Genomic DNA, 22,353 nt, shown 5'->3' with positions numbered 1-22,353 from the left:
GATGAAATTTTGACATATTTGGAAAATTTTTTCTATGTCAGCAATGAGGATGAAGATATACTATTTAAAGATGAGATGAATTAAGAACAGTAAAATGTTTTGGCACCATAATTTGTGATTCTTCTTAGGAAAAGGTCATTCTTGCAGCCCCATGGCAAGAAAACAGTTTTAGTTTTAGAGAAGTATTACATACTATAATTTTTTTTTGTTGGACTAAAGGGAATTTTGTTCTTCTAGTTTATTTGAGGACCCTGGATCTGAACGTTAAAAAATACTCTGGGTGGAGTACTCAAGTGAATTTTATTTATTAAATGCTGTTTTAAAATTCGTTCCCTTAGTGGTGGAAAAATATTGTTATGGGCTGAGGACAGAGATCATCTATAAAAATGGAATACATGAAATGGTCATGGGTTAGGCACCCAAGTGCTAGAGTGTAGGAGAAAAACAAAATGTTTTTCAAGTTTTTCTTTTCCTGCAAATAAACTGAAGTTTGGAATAAAATTAGGAAGAAAACAGTCTAATAGCTTACCCTTGTGGTTTTTCCCAGTATCCAGGCTGTAGAAAACAAAAGACAGTCAAAAGGAGGCCTCGTGAGCCCCCTCATATAGTGGTCAAATGTATTCAGGCACAGCCTGTTAACCTTGGCATCATTCCTTCATCTCCCCAGACTTCCAGCTTTCAAATGTTATTGCCTACTGGCCCCAAAGGCAAACAACTTGCCATGTATAATATGCCATGTATTAATGCCTTGCAGTCCATGCATATGAGGAAACCAATCCATCAACAGATGTCCTTAGTGATAGAGTAGGAAACTACTGCACAAAGAAAATCCTGGGAATCAAATATAATACCCAGAGGCAGTCATGGCTGAATTTGCTCAGTCATATACAACTTTTTTTCACTTATTTTTAATCAATTGGAATTTTGCCTTAATTACATATGTATAGGTATATATATTTACATATATATTTTAGAAAGCAGTGTGTAATCATCTATGATGAAACTAATTTGTTAATCTTGTACAAGGCTGGCACATTCTCCCAAAGGGATTCTCTGCCAATGTGAAAATTAACTCTGTAGCTCTGAACCTCCTTCCCATGGATTCAAAGTAATGTATGAGAAAAATTCTTGGCCAATCACAAGTGCTATACAAACTAAAAAATACTATTGTGCAGTGGGCATGGTGGCTTACACCTGTAATCCTAGCACTTTGAGAGACTGAGGTGGGAGGATCCCTTGAAGCCAGGAGTTTGAGAACAGCCTGGGCAACATAGGGAGACCCTATCTCTACAAATATATGTATATATTTTAAACTAGCCAGGCATGGAGGCTCGTACCTGTAGTCTCAGCTACTTGGGAGACTGAGGTGGAAGGCTCACTTGAGCCCAGAAAGTCGAGGCTGCAGTAAGCTGTGATTGCACCACTGCACTCCAGCCTGGGTGATAGAGTGAGACCTTGTCTTAAACAAATACATAAATAAGTAGCTATTATCATCAACCCAATCTTAGGAATCCAGTATCAGCTTGATAGTCACTTTTCAGGTCAACAATACCATCAAGAAAAGTGTGACACTCAGCTAATAAAATGGTATAATGTTACCCTAGGATGTTATTATGTCTGCCTTCTATTATCCCAAGATGCAGGAGAACATTCATTTTTAAACTTCTCAAATGTGGAAAACAAACCCATTGGCTAAGATGATTTCCAATTTGAAATAGTTTCCAGCATTGTATGAGCCACTCCCTGTACACCAAAGAGACATTCCCTTTACTCAGTTTTATATCCCACTCATGAAACATTTTCATGTCTTGGACCTACCAACTCCAACTGGATACCACTGGCAGGAAGTGAGAACGGTATGAGCCCTGGGCTAGGCACAGCAGGGTGGGGAGACTGGCTTTTAGCTCTGGCTCTGGTTTTTACTGGAGTGATAACCTCTAAATTCTTTTCAAGTAACAGTTCTACAAATAATACCTCTTTCTCCTTCCCCTTTTCTTTCTACAGACTATGTCTTCAGTCATCCAGAGGCCAATGTAGGAGTCATTTATGAGTCCCTCAGTCTTTTATTCCCCCTATTCAATCAGTCATCAAGCACCTCAGTCTTTCCTGAGAACATCTCCCAGATCAGGTCTTTCTGTCATGACCCTGGATCTCTGTTATTTCCTGTGGCCCAACAGGCTGAAGCTAAAGATGTGGAATAGAAGACTCCTCAAAACCTGCCCTTTACCTCAGCCTCTAGTTGTATCTTCTGCTGCTTTCTTCCCACTGTGACCTTCTGCCCCAACCGCACATACTCGCTCTCTCTTTCTCTCTCCTGTTTATGTTCTGTATTAGTTTCCTATCACTACTGTAACAAATTACCAAAAACTAGTGCCATACGCAATACAAATTTATTATCTTACAGTTCGATCAGTCAGAAGTCTGACAAGTCTCAATAAATTAAAATCAAGGTGTCAACAGGGCCGTATTTCTTCTGGAGGCTCTATAGGAGCAACCATTTCTTTTCCTTTTCCAGGTTCTAGAGGCCACCCCCTTTCCTTGGTTCATGGCTGCCTTCCTTCAAAGCCAGAAACACTGGGCCAAGCCCTTCTGTCTCTCCCTCTTCCACTTTAAAGGACCTTGTGGCCCAGCCTGGCCAACATGGTGAGACCTCGTCTCTACTAAAAATACAAAAATTAGCTGGGCGTGTGGACGCCTGTAATCCCCAGCTACTCAGGAGGCTGAGGCAGGAGAATTGCTTGAACCTGGGAAGCGGAGGTTGCAGTGAGCCAAGATTGTGCCACTGCACTCCAGACTGGGCAACAGAGTAAGACTCCATCTCAAAAAAAAAAAAAGAGAATGGAAAAGGACCCTTGTGATTACATTGAGCTCAGTTAGATAGTCTTGCTACTTCAGCTGATTAGCATCCTTAATTGCATCTACAACCTTAATTCTCCTTTGCCTTGTAACCTGTTACCTTCACAGTTTCGGTTCTGGGGATTAGGAGGTAGACATCTTTGGGGGAGCATTATTTTGCGTCTCTCATCCTCTGCCTCCCAAATTGTCAAGAGATGCTTTTTATTTCCTCTTTTTTTATTTTACAATTAATCGTAGTAACAATCAACTGAATATTATTACCACAATAATGAGTATGTTTCAATTAAGTAAATTTGACTGTAAATTATATATCCAGAGGTCTGGATTTATATTTTTAGGAAAAAAACTCCACAATACTGAAGGGCTTTATCTAAAATTAACTTGCATTTTAAATCATATTGGTAACCACTCTGGGGATCCTAACAAAACACAAAGCATTTTAACATCTTATTGGCTTAAATTAACTAAGTATAATAATGATAACACATACCTATCAATTATATTTCATAGTTAAACCTTGAGAGAAATAAGCTTCAAATAAGTATTTTGAAAGGCTAATGCTAGGGTCTAATGTTACAATATATCTAAAATATTTCTGTGTTAATCTTACAATTTTAGAAAATCTCTAGTATGTTTTAGCTTAAAATGTTCTGGTTGCTATCACTTTTTTAGGCTCACAGAAGGGAGGCAGGCACCGATGGAAAAAGGTAAGTTACTTATCCTCTTGGTCTGAAAAACATTGCAAACAGTAATCATACTTTTAGAGCATCAAATATGGGGCTGGAGCCTGGGCTGTGATAGAAATAACTTTGTCTTTTCTAATAACATGACCTTAACAGAACAGACAATAGAGACAGAGGGAAAAGCAGCAGCCAAAAGTTCTTGTAAAGGTTCTAGAGGGTGAACCATGCTTTTTGTTTTCTCACCTATGTCATGCTGATATTAAGCAGTCAGATTATATAGCATTTTTGTCCCTTCCTCAGGGAAACCTTCTCTGGTCACCCCCTAGATCAGTAGGGGTCACAAAGATATACTATTTTGGACTGGTATGGTTCTCCTTCACAGCACTTATAACCCCCATTACAGGTTATTTTTGTAATTGTTTAATGTGCCCTCCACGTGATTAACATGCTTACCATTGCATCCTTAGCTTCTACCACAGTGATTGGCTCCTATTAGACAATTAAAATATTTGTTGAATTGAATTGAATAAAGCTTTGGGGGGCACAGAGCAGCTGCTATGGATTTGTTTTTGTTGTTGTTTCTGAGACGGAGTCTCCCTCTGTTGGCCAGGATGGAGTGCGGTGGCGCAATCTCTTGGCACACTGCAACCTCTGCCTCCCGGGTTCAAGCGATTCTCCTGCCTCAGCCTCCTGAGTAGCTGGGACTACAGGCACACATAACTACACCCGGCTAATTTTTGTATTTTTATTAGAGACATGGTTTCACCATGTTAGTTAAGTTGATCTCAAACTCCTGATCTCAAGTGATCAGCCCGCCTCGGCCTACCAAAGTGGTGGGATTACAGGCGTGAACCACCGCGCCTGGCTGCGATGGTGTTTTGCTTCTTTGGAATTGTGTAGCACATTCAGTACCAAGTGATGTCCTCTGCTCTCAATAAGTGCTTCCTAAAGAACCCACATTTCACCCATTCGGAACCTTGCATGGTGTAGTAGCTGAAGCTACTTCAAGGACTCCTTCTCTTTGTCTTGGGTAGAAAGGAACAATGTGAACTCAGCAAGGGGAGCATGAAAACAGATTTTCTCTTATGTTACTTGTAGAAAGCTTTTAGATTTACCATTGAAAATAGCGAATTTGGAACCATATCCATTTTGACTTATCTCTTAATTGTATTTTAAAACAGTGGTTCTAAGTGTGGTTCCGGGACTAACATCATCAGCATTGTGGGAACTTGTTAGAAACACAAATCCTTGGGCCTCACCACTGAACTAACGACTCGGAACTGGGATGTGACTAGGGGAATTCTGTGTTTTAACAAGTCCTCCAGGTGATTCTGATGCATGCCAGTTTGAGAATCACTTTTTAAAACCAATGTTTAAGTCCAATCTAACCTACTTAACTATTAACAGTCTACCTGGCTATCTACCTGTGCTAGTGTAGTATATAACAGCCCACAGTACACATGCTCAATTCCAAGCCTATCTGCTCTCCTCAATCTGTATATTTCTCCTGCAATTTATCATGGTGTGAAAGGCGCAATGATACACATGTTTGGTCATTTTCAAATAGTGCCTGGACTCACACCAGTCATCCCAGCACTGTGGTAGGCTGAGGCGAGATGATCACTTGAGTTTGAGACCAGCCTGGACAACATGACGAAACCCCATTTCTACAAAAAAAAAAAAAAAAAAAAAAAATTAGCCACGTGTAGTGGTATGCACCTGTATTCCCAGCTACTTCGGAGGCTGAGGTGGGAGAATCCCCTGACCCCTGGGAGGTGGAGACTGCAGTGAGCCATGACTGCATCACCGCCCTGCAGTCTGGGCGAGAGTGAGACCCTGTCTGAAAAAAAAGTGCCCTTCACAGAAGCTTCCTCAGGGTATTAGCATGAGCATGTGAAAGTACAGTATGTTTATCAAACAATGAAGTAAGCAGTTATAGGTAACGTCAGAATAACAAGGAGGCCAATTATCAAAATGAAAGGCTAGAGTTTTGCATGTTGTGCTTTGAGGGGAGAAGGAAGAAGGAGGGTAGGGACCTCTGAATGCCTAGTTGTTACTTTTTCGTCCTGAATTTTCACGTTATTACACTTTTGATAGCAGAATCCTGTATTTTGGTGCAGAGGTGGCAAAATAAGGCGGGGACTGGTGGTGCGCAGAAGCTGACAAGGTTAGAATGTGCAGCGTTTTTACGACGGACTGGCTTTACTCATTTCCTGCCTCACTTCTCTCCGATCTGCACAGGTTTTTCTTTTCATCTTCCGCTATCAATACGCTCCCGTCTGCCGCCCTCCGCCACTGTGTGGCGCACGATCGCAGTCAGTGGATTAAGCCGGCTCCAAGACAAAGCAGACGCCGAGCCCGGGAAGGAAGCGCGCTCTCCGCCCCGCCTAGAGGGAAGGCCCAGCCCCAGCACAGCAGCGCTCCCTCGGCACCCGGACGTGACCTAGTTCTCACAGACGCCCGGCCTCTTCCGCCACAAGTGCGGCCCGCGTTCCCGCCCCGTCCCGTGAATGGTCGGCCGGCCTCACGTCTAAAAAGCGTTTAGGTGCCTGCGACCGAGCCTCCGGAGAAAGGCAAGCACGTCTCAGCCAATGAGGTGATAGAAATGCAAAGCAGCGACCAACGACTAGCTGGGATGGGCTGGCCCGGCCGACGAATCACGAGGTCTCGCACCCGGATATGGTTGCTGGGCTCGGAAATCTAGCTCGGGAAAAGCGTGAGGAACTCTTCACGTGGGACAAGGACAGCAGGCGCGGAGGAGGGGGCGAGCGTGTGTGAGATTCAGTGGCCCGTGCGTTTGTCGTGTAAGGGTCATCCAGGGGGGAACAAATCAATGTGGCTGTTTTTCCGTGGAAAGAATTGCCACTGCAGTGTCCCGGAGCCTGCGTGTGGTGGGCAAGCTCCTCAGATGGTATCTCACAGGGAGTAGGGGAGTCTTGAAAACGCAGCTCCGGCGGTAGGAACATGAACCTCTTACCTAAAAGTTCCAAGGAGTTTGGCTCCGTTGACTACTGGGAGAAGTTCTTCCAGCAGCGAGGAAAGAAAGCTTTCGAGTGGTATGGAACCTACCTGGAACTGTGCGGGGTGCTACACAAATACATCAAGCCCAGGGAAAAGGTGAGGAGCGCGGCCTGTCAGCCCTTCCTTCGTGCGTGCCCCGGAAGGTGGGAACTAGTAACAGGAGTCTTGCACTTGGGGGACAGTGACAGGCGGGAGGACCGTAGCTGGACGCATATTTCAGCATTTCTTGAATTGTTCCTGCTAAAAGTCAAACTAAAATACTCTTTCAGCCTGGGCGTGGTGGCTCACGCCTGTAATCCCAACACTTTGGGAGAGCGAGGTGGGAGGATCGCTTCCACCCAGGAGTTAGAGACCAGCCAGGGTAACATAATGAGACCTCGTCTCTACAAAAAATGAAAAAAATAGCAGGGCGTGGTGGCGCGCATCTGTAGTTCCAGCTACTCGGGAGGCTTAGGTGGGAGGATCGCTTGAGCCCAGGAGGTTGAGGCTGCAGTGAGCCATGATCACTCCACTGCACTCCAACCTGGGTGACAGAGTGAGACGCTGTCTCAAAAAAAATTTTTTTTTAAAGGTTTTCAGGTAATAAACCTCCCACCCCAACTCATTCTTGGATTAATAACCCTACTTGAAGAGTGACTTCCAATCTTCTGTCACTGTGTATTCCTGTGCCACCTGCAGCAGGTGTGACTTTGTGTATGAATTTGTTTTTCAAATAGTTGTTCAGCGCTCCCCGAGTTTCAGGCACTGTGCCCAGTCCTTAAGCTATAAGAGCATTAAGACATAAACCCTGCACATGTTCCAGAAGTGAAACGTAGTAAGTACAATAATGGGTTTGGTAATAGGTGAGACTGTACTGGAGGTTGGGAAGGAGGAAAAGTAGAAAACTTACATTTGCGGGTAAACTTTATGTGCCAGACCTTTATTGGGTGCCGTGTGTATGCATGTGCAGTCTTTCAATTCTCATCATAAACTCAGGTGAGTGGCCCTGCATGCATTTTACAGATGAGGAAACTGAGCCCTTGAGAGCCACTTTTTTTTTTTTTTTTGCCCAAGATCATGCCCAAGTGGTCATGTGGGGATTTAAACTCAGGCCTGTCTGGCTCAAAAGCATATGCACATCTCTTTGTACCATGCTTTTCCAGAGATGGCAATATCAGAATTTCTAAGTTTGAATGGAAGATTGCTCCCTGGAGAGGGAGACAACAATCTGAATTTTAAGTTTGGCTTCAGAAAATAACTGAATATCGTGAGATGGAATCTGCGATGGAAGTAAGATTTGAATCCTCACAAAGTATACTTTATTGTCTAATGGAGCCAAAGGCATGAGTAGATTGAGGAAATAGGGTTATTCCTGGCCTAGGATTTCAGCTATAACTCTATATTTGGATTCTCTGACTTCCTATTAATTCCCGAGTAATAAGTGCATGTTTTAGAGAAAAGAACAATTATGATTAATTTGTTTCTGCAACACAAAGCCCATTCTTATGTAACCTGTATTGTAGCTGAATGTGGTTTTCACTAGCCAGTATATATGTGGTGTTTCAAGATAGAGTCTAGAATCAGCTCTACAATGTTGCTGTTTCCCTGGTAGTAGCATCTCCACCTTTTGCAAATGTGCCTCAGCCAAGGTGAGACTTGATTCCTTGAAGTACCTGAAGCACAGTCCTTTGCTTTGATTACCTCCCTCTTGTCTGTGAATTTTTTCTCCAGGTGCTGGTGATTGGGTGTGGCAACTCAGAACTGAGTGAGCAACTGTATGATGTGGGCTATCGGGATATAGTGAACATCGACATCAGTGAGGTTGTCATCAAGCAAATGAAGGAATGCAATGCCACCCGACGGCCCCAGATGAGCTTCTTGAAGATGGACATGACACAGATGGAGTTTCCTGATGCCTCGTTCCAGGTGGTGTTGGACAAGGGCACCCTGGATGCTGTCCTGACAGATGAGGAAGAGAAGACCCTGCAACAGGTGGACAGGATGCTGGCTGAGGTTGGCCGTGTCCTGCAGGTGGGCGGTCGCTATCTCTGCATCTCCCTGGCTCAGGCTCACGTCCTGAAGAAAGCAGTGGGCCACTTCTCCCGGGAGGGGTGGATGGTGAGGGTGCACCAAGTGGCCAACAGCCAGGACCAGGTGTTGGAAGCAGAGCCTCAGTTCTCCTTGCCTGTCTTTGCCTTCATCATGACCAAGTTCAGGCCAGTCCCTGGCTCTGCCCTTCAGATCTTTGAGCTGTGTGCTCAGGAGCAGGGCAAGCCTGTGCGGCTGGAGAGTGCCGAGCGGTTGGCCGAGGCGGTGCGGGAACGGCAGCAGTATGCCTGGCTGTGCAGCCAGCTGCGCCGCAAGGCCAAGCTGGGGAGTGTGTCTCTGGACTTGTGCGATGGGGACACGGGGGAGCCACGCTACACCCTCCACGTGGTGGACAGCCCCACTGTGAAACCATCGCGGGACAATCATTTTGCGATTTTCATCAGTGAGTTGGGATTGCTCCCTCTCTTCCCTGGAGGGGCTGGCTTACAGGGGCTGGGACTTGGGCTTGGGCTTGGGCTTGGGCTTGGGCTGGGGCTGAGGCTGGGCTGGGGCTTTGGTGGGATTCTTGACTGTTTTTATCTTGCAGGGGTTTGTACTTCCAGAGGATTAGACTACCCAAGGCATGATGAAAGGAGAGTAATAGCTTTCTAGCAACCTACTGCGAGTTGAGACCTATTCCTTCTCATTTGCCATTGCAAAGACTTGATGAAGTGTGAGAATGGGGTTGGTAGGGGAGAGAGAGAATAGAGATACATTTAGGAGGTCACATATGACATAGAGATGCTAGTTACTTGGTAGCATGGAGTAATGGAAGTAACGCTGGACTAGCAAGTCTGAGACATAGGTTCTAGTCCCAGCTGTAGCCTGTGAGCTGCAGGACCTGGGAAAGTTGCTGTGCTTGTCTGCAAAATTTAGAGAGGCAGCATAGGATAGCAGCTAAAAAAGTGGGCTCTGGAACCAGACTGTTTGGGTTTCAGTTTTGGCTCAGTCATTTCCTGATGGTATGACATTAGACAGGTTACTTTTCTTTCTCTGCCTTGGTTTTCTCACCTATAAAGTGGGAGTGTAACTCTGGTATAGTTGTGAGAAGTATAAAAGCTCTTAGAAATGGTACCTGGCCTTGGAAGTGCTGTGTAAATATTAACCATTATTATTGAAAGCAGTAAGTGATACCAGATTTACCTTAAAAAGGATAAAAAAGATAGCAGGAGGAAATGCTTTCAAAAGTAGAACATTCTAGACAAATGCAAAGTGTTTATGGTCTTGGTGTTATGGTAGTTTGTTTCCTGGTGACTGAACCAGTTTTTCAGGTATTGTATAATTCTATCCATCCATGTGTGGAAATAAATAGTGTAGTGAATACAAGCATGGGTAGAGTCTGGGGCTAGACTGCCTGGGTTTGAGTCCCAGCTTCACCATTTACTTATTGTGTGAAGTTGGGCAAATAGTGTAACTTCTGTTTCTCAATTTCCTCATTTGTAAAAATGGGGATAATACTACTACCTGCAGCTTGGGCTGTTGGAGGATTCCACTAATATATATTTGTCAACAGCTTGGAGTCATGCCTGGCATGACTTATTTGTGTTGGCATTATTGCTGTTTTTCTTGTGGTAGGTGCCTGCCTCCTTCCCCTACAGACATGCCCCCACTTCTTCTCCACCCTTGGTCCTGCGTCTTGTCTGATGAGCTGCTTTGCCCTAGGTGTTGTGAACTAGGGAGTAGTTAGCTCCTCAGTGGGTTATAGTTGGGGAAGATGCTGGTCTTGGACAGGGACTGGCTCCCTTCCATTTGGGCCATATTGGTTGTGGGCCTGAACACTCTTTCCAGGACTCCCTGTAACCAAGTTCTTTTTTCTAGTCCCCCAGGGCCGGGAGACTGAGTGGCTCTTTGGCATGGATGAGGGCAGGAAACAGCTGGCGGCCAGTGCTGGCTTCAGGAGGCTGATTACAGTGGCCCTTCACCGAGGTCAGCAGTATGAAAGCATGGACCACATCCAAGCTGAGCTGTCGGCTAGAGTCATGGAGCTGGCCCCAGCTGGGATGCCCGCCCAGCAGCAGGTAACATAGCTTTCTTACAGCTTTCATGGATCTCTGAGGTCATGTTAGCAGCCAGGGAGGCAGAGGGAGCCTTGGCAGGAGCTAGGACTAGAGTCTATGACTCTCATCTAATCCTGGATGGGTATCAGCAGCTAAGGGTTACATGGCAGGGAAACACTGTCCTTTGCCCCAGGCAATGAGAGGAAAGCGAGTACAGTAGGGTCTGTGTCTGGGGGAGCCTCTGAGACTCAATAGACATGGCAGGACGGAAATGCTCTACACGTTGCGGGCTCCAGTTCTTCTTAATTTGAGTTGCTGTGACTGTGGGTTTCTTCTTCCACACTTTTTGAACTGGATTTTCTTGGTCATTTTGCTTCTTAGAGCTATCATTATCTGAGGGTATGAATGGGAAAGGGCCAAAACAGCTCAGCACGGTTATCCAGGTATTCACATTGCTGGTCAGGTGTTTTACTGGGAAGGAAACTGAAGGTTTTTGCCTAAATAGTGATATGGTATTAACAGTTAACACCAACTGTGCCATCCTGGTCACCATGGGTAATGAACAAGTGATTTTACTGCAAGAACTTCATGTTGAGGAGTTGATCCTTTTATTTTCTTTTTTGAGATAGGGTCTTGCTCTGTTTCCCAGGCTGGACTGGAGTTCAGTGGTGTGATCACGGCTCACTGCAGCCTCAGCCTCAACCTTCTGGGTTCAGACCGTCCTCCCACCTCAGCTTCTGGTAGTAACTGGGACTATAGGTGCAAACCACCATACCTGGCTAGTTGTTTTACATTTTTTTTAGAGACAGGGTCTCCCTGTGTTGCCCAAGCTTTGATCCTTCTTGATAGGTGGGAAAGCAAAGGTATCTAGAGGCTTGGTGCGAATAGTAACAGATCTGAAAAAAAGAACCTAGGCTTCTGGGTTCCTGGCCTGTGGTTCTGTCCACTAGGCTGACTTGTGTTTATAGAAGAATGTGTATTTGATTCTTCCTGGCCAACTTTGGGGTTGGTGACCCCTATTTCAGGGAAGCCCAGATCCTCTGGGGAGCTTCATTTGTGACCTCTCACCAGTGCCTGAGTCTGCAGGGTCAGGAGATACTGGTGATTATTAAATAGTCTTATAGGTCTTTAAAAAAAGAAATAGATATAAAGATAGGGGGAAGGAGTGGGAAAGTTTAGGGGGAAAGTATATTTTTCTCCTAAAGTTTAGAAAAATGGGGGAAAAATAGATGAGAATAATTAGGGGAAAGGAAATTTTCTCTAGATTTGGAGTGGTTGTTTCCCCCATGGATTTTGTTATCTTTATTCTTGTGTAGATTCCTTCTCATAATCACAGCCTCTTCCTGAGGGTTCCTTCTAGCTTTTGTTATCCTGGACTATTGAGAGTTCTTTTAGAATTTACTGATGAGAAACCCCTAAAAGAACTTGGGGAGAATCAACTGCATCTCACTAGTTGTTTGGAAGATATTTAGGTGTTCAGTTGATTTTCAAAAGATGAATTAAACCTCTCAGATCGGTTCAAAGGCTCCAGAAAAGTGCTTTCATAGAATGGCAAATCTTTGGAGTAGTTGTTGTTTAGAACCATGGTATAGGGATATATACACACAAAGGGGAAGGGGTTATAATTTCTCTTATTTCTTAAATGAACTACTGTTTTGACCACATCTCTGGTTGTACCTTCAGGTGCCCTTTCTGTCTGTGGGTGGGGACATTGGGGTCCGGACCGTTCAGCACCAAGACTGCAGTGCCTTGAGCGGTAACTATGTCATCGAGGATGTGCAAGGGGATGACAAGCGATACTTCCGGCGACTGATTTTCCTTAGCAACAGGAATGTGGTGCAGTCAGAAGCCAGGTTGCTGAAGGATGTGTCTTACAAAGGTGAGGTGTCATAGGCGCGAGGGTGGGACCCAGGTGGCCGTGGCATGGGCTACATTTCCTGGGAGCTTGACCGAGATGTAGAATGGACCTGGGTGGCTTTGAATTCTTAACCATCTAGACTCTTAGGGTGTGAGCAGCGATAAGCAGAGTACATTCTGTTCTTGAGCAGAGTCTGGCTCTGAAGTGATAAGGGGCGTGGGTAGTGAAGCCAAATACATGTGATAATCGCCTTAATGTCTTCAGTTTAAAGGCATCTGTTTTGCAGGTGCTCCACATACATCTGTGTATTGTTTCAATAGGCCTTTGTGAGGTGAGCCAGAACCATGGAAGTTGCAGGTGAGCCCTGCCCTCCATCATGTGACTCACCTGTTTCAGAGGGTTTTGGAGTTGGCGGGTGACTTAGAGGCCATCTAGTATAGCACTGTTCAGTAGAACTGTCTGTGATGAAGGAGATGTTTAGTACCTGAGTTTCTAATGTGGTCGTCACTAACCTTATGTAGTGCTGAGCGTTTGGAATGTGGCTAGTGTAACTGAGGAACTGAATTTTTATTTTCTTTAATTCTAATTAATTTACATTTACATTTCAACAGACACAGGGGGCTAGTGGCTAGTATTAGACAGTGTAGATCTAAACCATCTCTTCTAGGATCCCTTTAAGTGGTCTCCCAGCTGTCACTCAGAAACTCCCCCTGATGGGGAATCAATAGTTTGTTTTACCTGTGTTTCTCACAGGCTGTGTTAGTTTGTGTTTTAAAGGTGATACTTGCTCATTGAAATCACTTCAGAAGTCAAATGTAGAGAGTGGAAAGTGAACGCCCCTCACCTCTCCGTCTCCAGCGCATTTTCCCTTTCTGAGGCACGGAGATTCAGGGATGGAAGCTGAAATGGCTCTCCTGATTCCCAGTTGTTCCCTTTGCCTGACTTGCCTGCCCTCATAGCAAGGCCATCTGGGAGGAGGGTAGAGACAGAGAATTCAGACGCTTGAGGTCGTGGACTTGCTCTGAACTAGGATCAAGTTACCCAGCAAAATGGTTTTTTTCTTTAGGAGTTTTCCCTGGCCAAGAGCACCCAAGATTGTTGGGTTTCTGCCCTATTGTTTGGTCACTCTGGCTACAGGTTGGTCCAGTTTCATCTCACTAAAATCTCAGTAAAATTGCTTAAAAGGACATTTTGCCCGTTTCAGTTTGGGTTTCAGGATTTTTCACCATTGTCATGTTCCTTGACTTCTTGGTAGCACTTTGTTCTCATGGAAAGAATGTTCCCTCTCATGGCAGTATTGGTGAGCAAGAAGGAGAGCATATTAAAAAGTGATGTAATATCTGAAAAGCACCCCGACCCCACCCATCAATACCCTTTGCTGCTGGGGAATGCAGCTGATCCCTATGAAGACACAGCCATCTGTTTAGTATGATACCCTGGAGCAGTGAAGGGAGTGGGGAGAGGGAAAGGGGAGTGGCTTTTTTGGATTTATTTCTTTTTGAATACTTGTGATTTTCTTCTTCAGCAGAGGCTGGTAGTGCTACCTGTGTGGCATAGCAGAAAGATGATAGGTGATGGAGACAGGCAGTCCGAGGTTCAACTCCTGTCTCTACCATCTGCTGATTCCCTATTTACTTAACACTTCAGTGGCTCAGTGTGTTCATGTGCCAAGAATTGGAATGATAAGGTTGTTAGAAGAGCGAAAAGAATAAAAGTTATGGTATAGTAATTGACACATAGGAGGTGATTAGTAACTTTACCTTTCTTTAAAAGACTTTATGAGTAATCTTTTCTCCTGTTAGTGGCCTTACATTTCTCAGAGGGGAGGTACCAGGGCTCCTCAGTTGAGTTTTCCCAGGTTTTTGAGTGTGCATTTGCCATTTCCTTTTCCAGCTTCCTTGCATCCATTGTATATGTTAAATGTTTAACAACTGTCTCTTTGTGGGGCAGGGTTTGGGGGGGGCACATCCTGATTTATAGTGTTTATCAGTTCTCTAGTATAAATACCACCACTGTGTGTGTTTGTTTTGTGTTGCTTATAAAGGAATACCTGAGACTGGGTAGTTTATAAAGAAAAAAAGTTTATTTTGGCTTATGGTTCTGCAGACTGTACAAGAAGCATGGTACCAACATCTGCTTCTGGTGAGGCTTCAGGAAGCTTACAGTTATCACAGAAGGTGAAGGGAGAGCAGGCACATCACATAGCAAGAGAGATGCCAGGCTTTTTTCAACAACAGCTCTAGAGTGAGAACTCACTCCATACCATGGGGAAGGCACCCAGCCATTCATGAGGGATCTGCACTCATGACCAGCATGGTGGCTGTGACATTGGGGATCACATTTCAACATGAGGTTTGTAGGGGACAAACGTCTAAATGATTTCACTATGGCCAGTTTCAGGCTATCAACATGATGTCAACCAGTTTGCAAAATTTTAACGATTAGGTCTTTTGAGTCTATTCACGCCATCTGGAGCACACTGCTGCTGGTAACCCTTGCTTCCTGAGGACTAGTGTACTAAGCATGGAACTTCATATCTCTTGTTTAGCCCAGAAGAAGCGGAAAAAGGACAGGAAGAAGCAGCGGCCTGCTGATGCGGAGGACCTCCCTGCAGCCCCGGGGCAGTCCATTGATAAGAGTTACCTGTGTTGTGAACACCACAAAGCCATGATCGCTGGCCTTGCCCTGCTGAGAAACCCAGAGCTACTCCTAGGTGAGAGAGATGTCACTGCCTTCCACAGAAGGGAGCATAAAGATTACAGACCTAAACAATTGGTGTCACCTGCATTGTAGTTGAAGAACAGCGATTATAAGCTGACAGTGTATCTTTCTTCATCTCAACCATCTTAAAAGTTAATGAGCAGTCTAATTAACTGTTGCCTCAAACTCAACCTGTTCTATTGAAATTGTATTGAAATATGTTAGGGTCTAAATGGCATTTTTTCTGTTCATTTCTTTTTAAAATTAAGGTATATCGTGTATTCAGTGAGACATGTAAAAATACACAGAGTTTAATTGTTCAGCTTTTCTATAATGCATCATTTGAACATAAGATGCAATTGTATCTTGAAGTTCTACTTTCTAAAAAGATTCATATTCTAGTTAATGCAGTCATAGCCTTATTACTAATAGCAGGTTTGGATCTGACTGCATTAGTAAAAATGTTCCTGTTTCTGTCTGTGATTATAACCGTTTTCACCTGAAGTCCCTGAATGTGCCTTCTTGGAACACCCTATACTTTTGTCCTATTGTAGTGTTGATATATGTCACTAGAACCTCAGTTCTTAGATTTCATTCTCAGGGATTGTCTCCTTTGGGTGACTTGTTTTTTTGTTGTCTTCCTTTGATCCCCCTGTGGTGGCTGTGCTCTGTGCTTAGGAGCAGGAGTTGGGCCTTTGTTTTCCTGTGATGTATGGAACTTGAATGGCTTACCCTTACTTGGTGAGGGTGTCTGAGAAAACAGTATGGCCTTTTGAGTCAGGGGCAAGGGGCATTGCACTTCTGTTGCCTTTTAATCATGAGCAGGATTGCTTGGCCACTCTTCCTCCCTTTCCTAGAGAGGGTCTAATAACTCTTATAGTGAGGAATCTTCTTTTTTTTGAGACAGGGATTCACTCTTGCCCAGGCTGGAGTGCAGTGGTACGATCACAGCTCACTGCAGCCTTGACCTCCTCAGGCTCCCACCTCAGCTTACCATGTAGCTGATACCACCGGTGTGTGTCACCATGCCCAGCTAATTTTTCTACTTTCTATAGACAAGATTTCGCCATGTTGCCCAGGCTGGTCTCGAACTGCTGAGCTCAAGTAATCTGCCCACCTCGACCTCCCAAAGTGCTGGGATTACAGGTGTGAGCCACTGCCCTGGCCACTTTGAGATCTTTAAGAGACAATAATAATAACACACTAGTTCACCTTCTGGATCTAGTCATCATGAATCCAGGATTGAGTTATCAGATGTCAAATTGACTCTTGGATTTCTGGAATGAGACAGGGAGACCTCTAAATCTTGTATCCCCCGAGTGGAGACAGTGAGCTGTCCTACGCTTTTGCCTTCCCTGAGGCTAGTACAGAATTTTCCAGTGAACAGATGGCAATATGATGCTCTATTCTTTTCTTACAGAGATGCCACTGGCATTGTTGGTGGTAGGCCTGGGCGGAGGCAGCCTCCCTCTCTTTGTCCACGATCATTTCCCAAAGTCCTGCATCGATGCTGTGGAGATCGACCCCTCCATGTTGGAAGTGGCCACGCAGTGGTTTGGCTTCTCCCAGAGTGACCGAATGAAGGTCCACATTGCAGACGGCCTGGACTATATCGCCAGCCTGGCAGGAGGAGGAGAAGGTACTGCTCTTGGAGCATTTGAAGAGGTGTTGAAGGATGATTGGTCTGACATTGTCAGGCCCGTAAGGGCCTCTACAGTTTATCTCTAATAGAGTGGCATGAGTTCATTCCAGTCTTCAGCCTGTTCATTTGTTGATATACTTACTCACTAGAGTACCAGCTATATGCTTAGCACTGTGTCAGGTATGAATGTATAGCAATAAGTAAAACAGGCCATTCCTGCCCTTATGGTGCTAACAGACCAGTGGGCTTTTTTCTGACCTGTAAGCTTGTCATTTCCTCACCATCTTAAGAAACCTGAAGTCTAACTGGGCAAAGAAACAGAGAAGAAAATGTGGAATGTGTGTTGGGAGGTGTTTCTTATAAATATTTCAACTGGAGGTAAAGCCAGAAATAGAGCAAAACAGTATTCATGTAAGATCAGTGGTTTACAACCTCAGGGTCCGACATTTGGTAATGTATGGAGACAATTTTTGGTTGTCACAGATCAGGGGGTGAGGGATGTTGCTACTGACATCTAACTGGTAGAGATCTAGGATGCTAGTAAACATTTTACAATGTGCAGGACAGGCACTGATGATAGAATTATCTGGCCTAGAATTTCCACGGTGCTGAGGTGGAGGAACCTTGATGCAGATGCTACTCTATGGGAATTCTGATAGGCCTTCTGCAACTAGAGTTAAGGTTCCTTTTGCTCTAGTAATTTGCATCCCAGATTTAGGACAAAAACCATAAGCATAATAATTTTCTGCAAAATACTAGGGACAGTAACTCTGCTTATTATACAAATAGGCTGCTGGTGACTTTAGTACTTTCTGGAGCTTAAGTCCTTTGGGGAGAAGGCAGTTAGGTTGGTTCAGTTCTGCTGGGGAGCTCAGGACACCCTTCCTGGTCTGCTTATTCCATAACAGATACTCTGGTCTCATTGGATTAGAATATTTTCCAGTAAGAGTGTGGCAAACTAGGATGCCTGGGACGAGTATTGAACAGATGCTATCTTAATTTTAATTGCAAGCTGAATTGAATTATAACAGTTTCACAGGTTCCCTCTCTGAGGCTAGGGTTAGTTTAGGTGCCCAAGCCCAGATAGCTAATACAGTGAAGTATTTACAACAGTGCTATGCACATGGTAAGTAATTAATCCACGATGTTACTGCTGTTGTTATCTATAGATTAATTTTCAATGGCTCTGCCCATCTTCTGTAACACTAAAATGTTTCAGATTACTGGAGGGCTCAAGGCTGCAAATGCAGGCTATTGTTTTCCTCGGACTTTGATGAGCCAACATGTTCTCTTTGTAAGAAACCAAAATCAGATCTATGCTATGAACAATGATAAGCATGCAGCAGTCCTAATTAAATACTTATTAATTATTGAATAATTACTACCACAGTCTCAAAATTTTCTAAAAACATGTCAGTGGCATTGCAGACCTACCCCTTATAAAAACAATTGAACATTATAGTAAGGAGCAGATCCAATTCTTCATCAGTTCTTTCTCACCCATTTAGCAAAATCATTTCTTTCTTGAGTCAGCTCTTGTTCATGGAACTATAAAGATAACACTAACTGAAATTTCAGAACATTTTCTCCTATGAGGTAAAATATACTGTTTTCAGAGTTAAAAGTTACCATTTACTGGGTCAGCCTTTAAAGGCTTAGTCAGCTGCTTTGTCTAGATCAGTGGTCCTCAACTCTGACTGTATTTAGAATTACCTGAAAAGCTCAAGAAAAATACCAGAGGCTTCCCATCTCTCCTCTCATCTGCCCCCTAACACCCCAGGATGTTTTATTCTGTTGGTCGGGAGTGTAGTCCGCATTAGAAGCTTCCCAAGGCGATTGTAATGTTCTGCCACAGTCAAAAGCCACTGGTGTTGATAGCCTCTTAATCAAGAAATATTCATGCTAAAGTGGACCCCACTAATGTTTTTGCCTTTGAAGCTGCTTTTAAATGTGGAAGAACGTTCCATCTTTACTATGGTACACTCTGAACCCTGATGACAAGGATTGCCCTGGGCCATGATGTCAGTGCCCTTATAGGCAAACCACATCCTCCGTGTCTTCCTTCTGACTTAAGTCACCATGCCCACCACTGGTAAAGAGGAGGTATAGTGTAGGAATGTAAATGGTATTATTTTATCCAGCAAAGACAAGGACTTGTTTTCTTCTTTTTCCCAGCACGGCCTTGCTACGATGTCATAATGTTTGATGTTGACAGTAAGGACCCAACACTGGGAATGAGTTGTCCACCCCCAGCATTTGTGGAGCAATCTTTTCTACAGAATGTTAAAAGCATCTTGACTCCTGAAGGTATGGAGAACAAAAGGTTGGAGAGGGAGGAGGGAAGGGACCATTAAAAAAAAATGTATCTTTTTAATGAAAAATGCACAGAAGTACGAGCTCGATCAGCTTTTCCAAATTGAATACACCCATTTACTAGCACCAGACACAGAAAATTTCCAGCTTGCCGGAAGTCTATCTCTTATCCCCTTTCAGTAACTTGTCCTCGCAAGAGTAATCACTATCTTAACATCTGTCCGCCCAGCTTAATTCTGCGTGTTCTTGTTCTTTATGTAAATGGAATCATATGGAATGTTGGAATGTTCTTTTTTTTTTTTTTTTGAGACAGGATTTCGCTTTGTTTCCCAGGCTGGAGTGCAGTGGCATGATCATGGCTCACTGTAGCCTCAAACTCCTGGTCTCAAGGAATCCTGCCACCTCAGTCATCTGAGTAGCTGGAACTATAGGTGGATGCCACCAGGCCTGCCTAATTTTTTTATTTTTATTTTTTGTAGAGACAGGATCTCACTATGTTGCCCAGGCTGGTCTCAAACTCCTAGCCTCAAGCGATCCTCCTACCTTGGCCTCCCAAAGTGCTGGGATTACAGGCATGAGCCACTGCACTTGGCTGAATATACTCTTTCAGTGCCCATTTTCTTTCACTCAACATGATGTTTGTGAGACTCATTCACAGTGTTGTGTTTACATGGCTTATTTTTATTGCTGTGTTGTATCATGTGACTTAACGCAATTCATTTGTCCATTCTACTGTTGGTATTTGGTTTGTTTCCTGTGTGGGTCTATTATAAGTAGTGCTACCATTAGCATGTTAGTATATGCCTTTTGATGAATTATGTTTTCAGATCTCTTGGGTATATACACAGGGTTGTAATTGCTGGATCATAGGTTATGGGTATGTTTGGCTTTTGTAGATGCTACCACAGTTTCACAAAGTGGTTGTAGCAGTTCACACTCCCACTAGCATGGTGATGCTAGCTACTACATGATGCTTCCTACATGTGCTGTACTAGGCAGTGTGTTATTTAATCTTCATAGCAGTCCATTGTTTGAATGAGGAAACTGAGGTTGAAGATTTGCCAAGGTGACGCAAGGTAACAGTTGGGGCTCCAACCCAGTGCCTTGTCACCTCAAAACTGGAGCCTTTAATCCCTATGTTAACAGCCCTCTAGGTGTTTTTGATTTGGTGTAAGGCACTGTGGTAACTGACTTGATTTGGAATCTTAATTGTCAGAAGTCAAGGTAACCTTGACCCTCTCACTGGTTAATAAATACTCTATGGTATGTATGTCAAGAATGTAATATCCCTGTAGAGTTGGTAAATTTTACTTTTGTAGGGAATCACTTTCTATGAATTGATTGAGACAAAGTCTCATTCTGTCACCCAGGCTGGATTTTGGCTCACTGCAACCTCTGCCTCCCGGGTTCAAGAGATTCTCCTGCCTCAGACCCCCTAGCAGCTCCTGCCTCAGCCTCCCTAGCAGCTGGGATTACAGGGGTCCACCACCATGCCCAGCTAATTTTTATATTTTTAGTAGAGCCGGGGTTTCACCATTTTGGCCAGGCTGGTCTCAAACTCATGACTTTGAGTGATCTGCCTGCCTCAGCCTCCCAAAGTGATATGATCATAGACATGAGCCACCGTGCCTGGCTGGGAATCACTTCTTTCTCAAAGCAATTCTTTGGGAGACTGAGGCGTGGAGAATGGTAAGATAATGTGTGAGTAGCACAGAAGAGCAAGAAATAAAGCTGAAGTTTGTCTATGACTCACATGCTCCCCATGCTTTTCTCCATCTGCCTTTCTATGCTGTGTATTCTCTGCAAACTCACCACCATCATAAGTGCGTTTTAGTCCATCAGTCTCCCTGGGACAGGAATTGGTATTTTCCTCAAAGCCAATCCTTATCTTTGATATGTCTCCTGATGTGAGGTCATTCTGACTTTTCTTCCTACCCTATAGGTGTTTTTATTCTCAACCTCGTGTGCCGAGACTTGGGGCTAAAGGACTCAGTGCTGGCTGGGCTCAAGGCAGTGTTCCCCCTCCTATATGTCCGGCGAATTGAGGGTGAAGTGAATGAGATCCTGTTCTGTCAGCTGCACCCTGAGCAAAAACTTGCCACACCAGAGCTCCTAGAAACAGCCCAGGCTTTGGAGCAGACCCTGAGGAAGCCTGGGAGGGGTTGGGATGACACGTATGTCTTGTCAGATATGCTCAAGACGGTGAAGATTGTATGATTGCTTAGGCCGAGCAGCCCTCCTGCCTAGACTGACCTTGGACTCCCAGCCTGCCAGAGATTGAAGAAATACAACGCACAGTACTTTTTAAGCTTCATATTTTTCTTGGTTTCACACTCAGCTACATGTGACCCAGCTTGGTGAGGTTGCCTGAAGATTAGGGAAAATAAAAATGTCCTTCCCATCTTGTCCTCTTTAGTACCACTTGGGTTGGTTCGTCTTTGCTTCCTACACCATGTCCTTGTGTAGAATTCCCTGCTGAAGCCCCTAGCACACACTGCATGCCTTAACAAGTATGTGCAAGCCCCTCAGGATTCAAGACAGCCAGATTTTATTGCATCTCTACTTATACTGGTTTGCTTTTGATTTATTCCTCTATTAGTTCTGTAGGAGTGATCTCAAGTGAGATAGCAGAGCAAGATGCCAAAAGACTATAAACAGAGTAACGTTTCTATAGATGTGAGACAGATCTGAGAGAGCATTTACTCTGTCTCCCTGTGGATGAAACTGCTGCTGAAATGGTTCCAATTTTTAGGAATCTGCTAACCCACTTCATTATTTGACAGCTTTCCTTGATGACCCAAACCTTGTAGCCTAAGCCATTTGTCTTTTGCTCAGTGGAGGGAGTGTATGGACCCGGCCCCATGGCTTTGCATGTCAGAGACCTGGCAGACTAAAGTGTCTGGTGTTGGTTTACTCACATTCATTGAGTGACAGCTATGTGCCAGACTCTGCCTAAAGAGTGGTGGCAGAAGTGAAAATGTTTAAGAATGACCAAAAACATTACTAATGAAAGTTAATGTGTTCCAGGCATTCTTCTAAGTGGTTTACATGCACTGTCTCATTTAATCTGAGATAAAGGATAGTTAAGCCCAAACTATATCTAAACCCAAATCTCACTTGGCTGGAAACATTAATCTTAACCATTTATTGAGAACCATTAAACCAATGATTCCAAGACTGGCTTGAATTTTGTCTTTCCTAATTATACCAAGGTTG

General features: G+C 44.1%; 1 protein-coding gene across 5 annotated transcripts in view; it reads left to right on the top strand.

Annotated features, from left to right (window-relative positions):
• The first annotated feature begins 5,685 nt into the window (after positions 1–5,685).
• METTL13 (methyltransferase 13, eEF1A N-terminus and K55) overlaps positions 5,686–22,353 on the top strand; it is a 32,911-nt gene continuing 16,243 nt past the window's right edge. The window contains exons 1-8 of one of the 5 annotated variants that reach the window (XM_073011795.1): positions 5,686–6,656; positions 8,271–9,030; positions 10,446–10,645; positions 12,308–12,503; positions 15,031–15,195; positions 16,603–16,821; positions 19,000–19,131; positions 20,508–21,073. In XM_073011795.1, the coding sequence (XP_072867896.1) occupies positions 6,504–6,656; positions 8,271–9,030; positions 10,446–10,645; positions 12,308–12,503; positions 15,031–15,195; positions 16,603–16,821; positions 19,000–19,131; positions 20,508–20,830 (2,148 nt within the window). In that variant the 5' untranslated portion in view covers positions 5,686–6,503 and the 3' untranslated portion in view covers positions 20,831–21,073. The other 4 variants (XM_007989496.3, XM_007989498.3, XM_073011796.1 and 1 more) reach the window with 4 other exon arrangements.

Source organism: Chlorocebus sabaeus, chromosome 25 (genome assembly GCF_047675955.1).
Source record: "Chlorocebus sabaeus isolate Y175 chromosome 25, mChlSab1.0.hap1, whole genome shotgun sequence".
NCBI lineage: Eukaryota > Metazoa > Chordata > Mammalia > Primates > Cercopithecidae > Chlorocebus > Chlorocebus sabaeus.
This window is presented reverse-complemented; position numbering and strand designations above follow the sequence as displayed.